The sequence below is a fragment of the Borostomias antarcticus genome, assembly GCF_949987555.1.
Source record: "Borostomias antarcticus genome assembly, chromosome: 21".
NCBI lineage: Eukaryota > Metazoa > Chordata > Actinopteri > Stomiiformes > Stomiidae > Borostomias > Borostomias antarcticus.
The window spans coordinates 2,973,338-2,981,458 of record NC_140254.1 but is presented as its reverse complement, the minus strand read 5'-3'; the positions used below and the strand labels follow the sequence as shown (position 1 = coordinate 2,981,458).

The 8,121-nt window shown below is 43.1% G+C and overlaps 1 protein-coding gene across 1 annotated transcript in view; it reads right to left on the bottom strand.

Annotated features, from left to right (window-relative positions):
- Positions 1 to 1,759, bottom strand: part of fam135b (family with sequence similarity 135 member B) — a gene marked incomplete at both ends in the record, with an annotated part of 24,736 nt that extends 22,977 nt beyond the window's left edge. Inside the window, 2 exons of the mRNA XM_084455534.1 lie at positions 151 to 230; positions 1,683 to 1,759. Of these exons, the coding sequence (XP_084311660.1) occupies positions 151 to 230; positions 1,683 to 1,759 (157 nt within the window). The remainder of the gene's footprint in view (positions 1 to 150; positions 231 to 1,682) is intronic.
- Between the last annotated feature and the right edge of the window lie 6,362 nt (positions 1,760 to 8,121).

Here is an 8,121-nt window from a genome sequence, read left to right as displayed (position 1 = left end):
CATAACAACACAGGTACTACAGTTAATGTACTGTATATACCCACTCAATGGCAAATGGGATACATTGGCATCATATTACAACCTAGCAACTTCCTCCAGCTCCAGTAAATATGAATTAATAACACAATGTGAGGAGCTGTCAGTTATTACCTGTATTGGTCTGTGTTGTTGCTATGAGTCTGTGAGGCACGCGAGGCGAGACCTTCAGTCCTGCTCGCACCTGGTAGAAACTGGGACAGAAACAAAACAATGCCTGCAGTTGATATCTTATAATATCCATATAGCTCATAATGGTAAGTAAGAAGAGATGTTCCTATAAAGTGCTAAGAAATGTAAATAATAATGTGTTGTTCCACGCACTGTCATGTCAAACAACACTGGTTGGGAATTGTATAAATGCAACTGAATAATTAATGCAGAGAAGTTATAATGGCAATAAATAATGAATCATCCATATTAACGCTCATCCATTCAAAGGAGTGTGCTGCCGTACGATGGAGGAGGAGGAGGAGAAGAAGATATTTATTACACACATATGACATCATGTACACTGTAATTGGTTATGTGAAAATGCTGACAAGCGCAGTGTTCAAAAGATTGTGCGTGAGATGCACAGTGACATACTGTATCTTGCAAAGGTCACTTTGAGGGGTGAATGCAGTTTTGTGTAAAAGCACGTCTTGGGTCCCCTGGGACACATTGTCAATCTGAGAGAGCGAAGCATGGTTGTGAACATAGTCATCGCATCAGTGTTTTAGCAACCAGCATGTCAGTAAATAAATAGTTAGTGTTTGGAGTCCAGCTAATGGTTTGAGATAGTAGCACTCTGTCCAAGCAGCTTGTACTTGAGCTTGTACTTGTACATTATCAGACTTTCTCAAAAGTGCTAGTTTTGTCAACGTTTTGATCTGAACCATTGTATATGATCATAAGTAACCTTAAAACAGGGCTAAACATGCATTTTCCCTTTACTACTTTAACTTAAAGGCCTCCAGTGCACTTCTCACTGTCTCCTTTACAAATCAAACACATACTTAATCAGTGAATTAATGCAGTTGATCAGTTTAAAACTTTCTCTTTCTAAATATGCAAGTAAATGTTGTTTTTTTCTGCACATAAACAAGATTTATATTGATAGTGCCTTGTCTTGTGCACATTCCTTTGAAAGCTTTATTTACGATGGTCAGCAGGTGAGATGGATCCTTCAGTTCTCTATGCTCCCACCAGATCTCTCTTAATCTCCGGAGCAAAAACATGGCGGCCATCAAATACAAATATATCAGTACACTCAGCTGAGGAGATTACCACGCAAAAGCTTTAGCTCTCCCAACGATTGGAGGAATGGAGGAAAAAATATAATCTCAGTAAAGCTGACATTTCAGAGAGCCCCTGGCAAGCCAGATGCCAGTCTAATCTCCCCACTGACACATCATGTATGACATCATAATGACCTTTCTCTATCCTGACCATTGAGATTGCTTCAGCTCTGAGGTGGGCTATCTACTGTACGAAGTAGCCACTATCTTGCAATGTAATTATACATTATAATGTACTGTAACTAACATTATAATTAATAACTTGCTCATATTTTCAGAGATGGAAGATAATTTCTGGCAGATAGACTGGTTCACCGGGTTGAAACCATCCATTACTATTGTAAGGTGAGCTAAGAAAATGCTTACCCTCTCTGGAAGAGATCCACATTGTGAAACTTGTGCAGCTCTACAGAAAAGTCTAATGTTCCCTGTACTTCAGACATGATACAATGCCTTCCAGTTCATCACCTGTCAGAAGAAAGAACAAATCAATAGCAGAACAGAACAAATCAAAGGCATCAGCACTCATAAAGACTCAAGGCAAAGTCATGATTGTTCTGACCAAGAAAAAACACTGCATTATGACACTTTCTTGAACCCAACACATGAAAAGATTATAACTATTGACACAAAATACAGTCAGTACAGTCATTTCTTTCTTTGCCCGGGTAATGTGATTAAAGTGGCCTGCGGAGGCCTCATATCGAGAGTCACACAGCAAACCTTGGTCTGAATGTAGCACCATTGTGGTCCTTATTACACACACGCTGAGTCATTAGAGGAAGGAGCAAGGAGCGTCCGCCTTCATATGAGCTACCGTACTCAGGAAGCTGCTCTCCTGGGTCAGCAGGGATCCTGGCCAATAGCAGCTCGTAACAATGAGATGAATGGAGAAGGAGCCAGGTTGAGATTTTCAGGAGCCAGGTTAAGCTTTTCTGGTCTCTTGCTGAACCCGTGGAAAGAGTCAACTCTCATTCCAGCTCTAGAGCTCCAGTCAAGGGATTTTGTATTTTTCTAAATGACACATTTTGACCAATGTTGTACCTTTGACAGTCCTGCCAGCTGAAAGCAATAGCGACCATCAAGTCTTTTTGTTCTGCTCAGTTGCCCATGGTGCTGTCCACTGCCATGGCATGAGCAGTTGACTGAAATAATACTAGCTCCACAATGCTTCATTTGCTCCCCTTTTCTGTTGCTGTTGTTGCATTAGAATAGCACTGTGTAGTACGCATATCCTCATTATGCCATAGAATAGGACAATACAATACGCTGTCTAAAGCGAGATATTCACCTCCTCCCCAACAACTTGAACACATCATCAAGATACTGTACCACTGAGTACTCCACGCCAGTGCTTTTAGATAGTTAGATATTTATTGTCCCCATGGGGAAAGTTGTTTGCAGCACAAGGCTATCTTTTTGTGTATACACATACATAGATTCTATACATAGATCTACTGCCTCACAGAATAAATCAGCTGCAAATGCTGAATATGCCGAATGTGATGCAGTAGGCCGACCTCGGAACCTAGTGCCTCTGCACTCCTCCAACCGCCAGCACCTCTGAGAAATACCATAGCAATCTTTCCTACGGAACATTAGTTGACTACAGATGAAAATGACCAGGGACAGGGACAAGGCCAGATAATAAGCAACCGAGAATAATGAGTTCTTGCCAAACTGGCATCTCATGTGACTTTGACAGCCAGGTGAGGGGGAACACACACACACACACACAAACACACACACATGCACACACTCACATACAGAGAGTCCCACTGGCCCAAACACATCGCCCACACTGGCAAACCCGATTAAACGCTACGATGAGAAAGCGGGCTTTGCGCTGTCAGCACGCACCCCGACACGAGCGTTCATCGTAACACTGACCCATCGCTTCAAACGCCACTGACCGGCCTGCCTTGGACACTCGCCCTGTGGATGAGGACATTGCTACAGTGGAACGTACAGCATAATACAGTTACAGGGAGTTTGGCCATCTTTTGTTTCTCATTCAATTATCATCTAATAAACAACTTCCCTCATTCAACATTCATGATTGTCCCATGTCTACTTCCCGGCCTTCTGGAGCGGAGTGCCTCTGAATCTAGAGGAGGAGCTGTGTCTTTCCCCTGCTCTGTGACAAGCAACGGAGGGGAGATTGAACACTGTGTACTCGGCACAGTCTCTCCTCCACACACTCTCCAGCCAATGCCTCCACTCGATCGTCTCCTCGCTGGCCCAACGTGCGCGTCTGAAGCCACATTCCTCTTCCTAATTATAATCCTCTGACGAAACAGAGCGATCGAACGACTCAAATCTGAGCGGAATTCAATGAGTCACAGTCCCAGAGCAGAGCAAAAGGGTGTTAGATAGAGCCAACTGTAACAATATTTGAACCCATAAAAGAACCCATATAAAATCCTCAGGTAAATAAGGTTCTATATCGAGCCTTTTTAGGTGAGAAAGAACCACTTAGGGTTCCAAACAACACCTTACAGGAGCTGAAAAGGGTTCTATCTGAAACCTTATGGAACCTTTTTTCAGAGGGTTCTTCCATAGTTCCAAATACTCTACTGTTGTAGACTAGCCTAGATACCTATTTCCTTTTCTTCAGTGTATGACAAACAGGGGACCTAACCAGCTTCTTTCTACTTCATTGTTGAGCCCTGAGAGTTTTTTTCAAAGGTTACAGTTGAGGTGAAAAAAGACTGCTGTCCTATGAGTGCGCTAGCTTGGTATGTTTCCATTGGTGAATGGCATGGAGCAGGGCAGTTATTTTTCAACCGCATTGTCATATCCCTGGCATTCAAAATTCCAACTTGGTCAGTTATGGGTTTGCCACATATGATCTTCTGATCTTTATTCAGTATAGCTTAATGGACAGCAAACTATATATTGATGCATGTTTTAATCATGTAGTATGCATCTGATGTCTCATTAGAGAGATGCATTTTTTCATTTTCTGATGAGCTATACAGTAGCAGCAAAAACAAACAAAAACATGAAAGTTTAATCATTACAAAAGGGCCTTCTGTTTGGTGTCTCAGACACATATTCAGGTTACCATTAAATAATAATAATGCAGAGGACTACACACTGGCTCTTTGGGAGACCTGTATGGCAAAATGAATCCATCAAGCTCAACAGACCCTGATTCCTCTCCTCACAGCCCTGCTTCACAGCAATACGTCACGGCAATCACAATATTTTGAGATCAGAAGGCAACGTGTTTATGAAGTGTGCTATATTAGGATTGAATACAGGCAGAGGAGATTAGAAAGAACATAGGACTGTGAGTGCAGGTGTGACAGACTCATTGTGCATGGCTGGAGGCGGATTGTTTGCACAGTTCAAATGACAGGAAATGATTCTCTCACAACACACCAATCATAACCCCCTACTCATTGAGCAGTTCCCATCAAAAGACAAGCCGCTAGGCCTTGCAAATACAGCAGAGTGTAGACCTGTACGCAATGGGACAGCTCAGTACAGTGCCTGACTGCCCAAAAAAGGGAGCAGATGACAGAAATCATGTGAGGGTTAATCTGGCCCAGCTCTCTTAAGGACATTAACGATGAACACATGGCTAATTGCACAGCTATCTCAGAGGAAGAGAGTGTGGGAGGGGATGGGGGGGGGGGGGGGGGGCAGAGAGAAGTTCTGCCTGAACCCCTTGACCTGGCAATCATGTGATGACATAATCGACTGTTTGTTATGTATCCGTGAGGATCTTTAATACGACCAAACAACAACTACAAGCCGAGGGAAAATAGAGCCAAACAACGTGGCCTGCATGTACAGAAGTTGAGGAGGTGGAAGAAGATGTTAGGTGAGTGTGAGTTCTGAGACTTAATTGTCTCCACACAAGAGTCCCATTGTGATCAGCCAATGGACTTGGGTCTACTGTAGGTTCAAGTCAGCTGGAAAATCCTTGTTTTACCACTTGAGCATTGAGAACTATGAGTATTCAAGCTGACAGCTTCAATAGTGTGCATTCCAAAGCACATGCCCCCATAAAAACACTGGACATCCAATTCACACACATTAGTGCCTTCATTTACAGGTAGGCCTAATGTGAATGTCACGTGTTATTTTATTTTACCCCACATCAAAAGAAAATTTAGATTTATAGATTAGATTTACAGTGATCAGAAAGCCTGCCTTTTCCTGAGACGTTCAGTCATATTCAATGACAATAGTGTTTTAAAATAAAAGTCATCACACTAGACTGCTCTCGATCTTGACAATGTCAGATGTCATACAGTATGCTAGGTGTAGTAGAACAGTATAGGCCTAGCTACAGTAACGCCGTAATGTTTAAGACATATTTTATAACAATATACTAGCACTACTGAATATACAGTAGACCTATTTAACTATTTAGCTTAATGAGGTGTGCATACTGTAGGCTATATGACCTTGGCCAACTGTAAGTAATCAACTCTAAGGTATGAGTGACCATTGACCAATGTCTAACCTCAATGATGTCCAAGCATGCACATTATGAGACATGAGAGTTGCTCTTATTGTGGTGTGGTGTGCTGTGCTGTACGCTAAGCTGAAGTGCTGTAGCCTATATTCAAAGTGTTTTAACGTTAGCCTATGTTCTGTATCAACGCCTCAGCTCAGCCTAAAACGAATTCTATTTTATTTTATATTTGTTGTAGGCTAGCCTATAGGCTACTGTAGACAAACTCATTCCCGTAAAGCCATAGAAATGACCATGGTAGGCTATACGTAGACTATGCATAGAGTCAACATCATCAAGCAGCCCCACAAGCGGAGGAGCTTCTCTTCACCAGTTCCTAAACGGTGTCGACTGTGTTTCAGCAGCCACTCGTTATTTCCAGGTCCCACTTATGAACAATAGGGATGCCACTATCACAACGCCTTACCTTGCTCAATGATGCTTTGCGATCCTCTACCCACAGTTCCGCCTTTGTCCAAGTCACCCCCTTTTAATCCGCAAGGCGTTCTCTTCCCACCATGCGAGCCTCTATGAGTGGTCTGCGGATGCAGGACCAGTCCAGTCACCGTTTCTCGGTGTGTCGGTGCTCTCCGCTCCGTCTGCTGCTGCTGCTGCTGTTGCCATGGTTATCCATTCAGCCTCTGTATGTTCTGCAGTGCAAACCGCCGAGACGGGGATGCTCGGTTTGTGGAGCCTAGATGCTGCTGCGCCTGTCTCGTGGTTCAACTTCGGGTTCCTTCGTGTCCGTTCGGGATTTGAAGTATCATTTCAGGATCATATGAACGGCCAGCAGACAGCGGGCCCGCTTGCTGCTGCACTGTGCGTAGCCCACAATTGACGGGTTGACGTCAGAGCCGAGTAAAAATGCTGAGCGCATCCAAGTTTTCTCCCGTGATCTGGTTCAAGCCTGCGGGTAGGCCTTCACCCCATTGGGCTTATAGTTTGGGGTGTGCAACATCATGGCCTTTGTCTCCTGCCTATAGAAATGTGAGCCATTTGTTATTGTTCACTTTTTCACGTGCACAGCTTTGTCTTAGGCCACTATTGGCCCAGAGGCGATTTTACTCTCTGAGAGTAGGGGGGGGGCTACATTTTGACGTGAGAAAAAAAAAAAATTCTGCCATCCAGTCCCGTCCCATCCATATGACAATTCAATATGCACAACACATCAAACTTAATCTAGACACCACAAGCATGTCAATATGACTTTATGACCGAGCACTAGGCCATAACCAACATCAAACTGCAACTGCCTGCTGGTGCTTGCTTCCTCGCCGATGGTGATGTTGCCAGTGCTAGTGCTAGCTTCAATAGCCTCTGGAGCACTTCTGCATTCGATTGCACCTGCTGCGCTGTCATTTCGATTCGATTCGGTCACTTCATTTTTAATGAAGAAGTGGTCAATTGTTTTTATAGCTCTTTTCGCCATTGTGAGCAGGTTGGCTAGTTGTAGCTTGTTGAGCACTGCAGTACAGTCAGATCTCTTTTTTTTACGGAAAATAGTTGAGGTCGACTGACAAGTTGTGCCATTGGTGGATTATGAATATATATATATATTTTTTAAAGGTAGCCTAGTTTAAGTAATAAATACACTTTTAAAATGAATGATGACCTAACACAAACTGGTACAAACCACAATTATGTATTTAATAATTGTGTTAATTAGTAAAACATTTTTTAAATTGAGCAGAGTTGGGCTGCCCAATCAGGGGGGGGCACTTGCCCCCCCTATAAAATTGCCCATGCATTGGCCTACAGTAGCCTATGTCCATTAAATACTTTTCTTTCTTTCTCTCTCTCTCTCTCTCTCTTTCTTTCTCTCTCTCTTTCTCTCTCTCTCTCTCTTTCTTTCTCTCTCTCTCATCCTCATAACACAGCCATTCTATCTACAAAAGATAGATGGATAGATTGCAGGTGTGTCTGTGTGTGTGTGTGTGTGTGTGTGCGTGTGTGTGCGTGTGCGTGCGCGCATGCGTGCGTGTCACATGATTAGGACAATTTAAAGCCATATGTTACAGCAAAGGATATTTCCTGCAGTTACCTGTATCCTGCCAAGTGAAATATGTGATTCTCTCCCAACTTAAGTCTTGCATTAGACAAGCCAAACCATCAGTAAGATGACAATATCCACTTTGAATGAGCTTTCTCTCTAGACTATACCTAAAGTAACCAGAGTATAGTGTACCCTTGTCAGCTGTCATTTCTCTCCTCAGTGCTTGGGTGTTGTAGCCCACTGGCCCCTTTAATACCATTAAATCCACATAATGCACATGAATAGCCTAATACTGTACATTTACATGTCTAACTGTAAGAGGCCTCTCACCTCACTGCCTG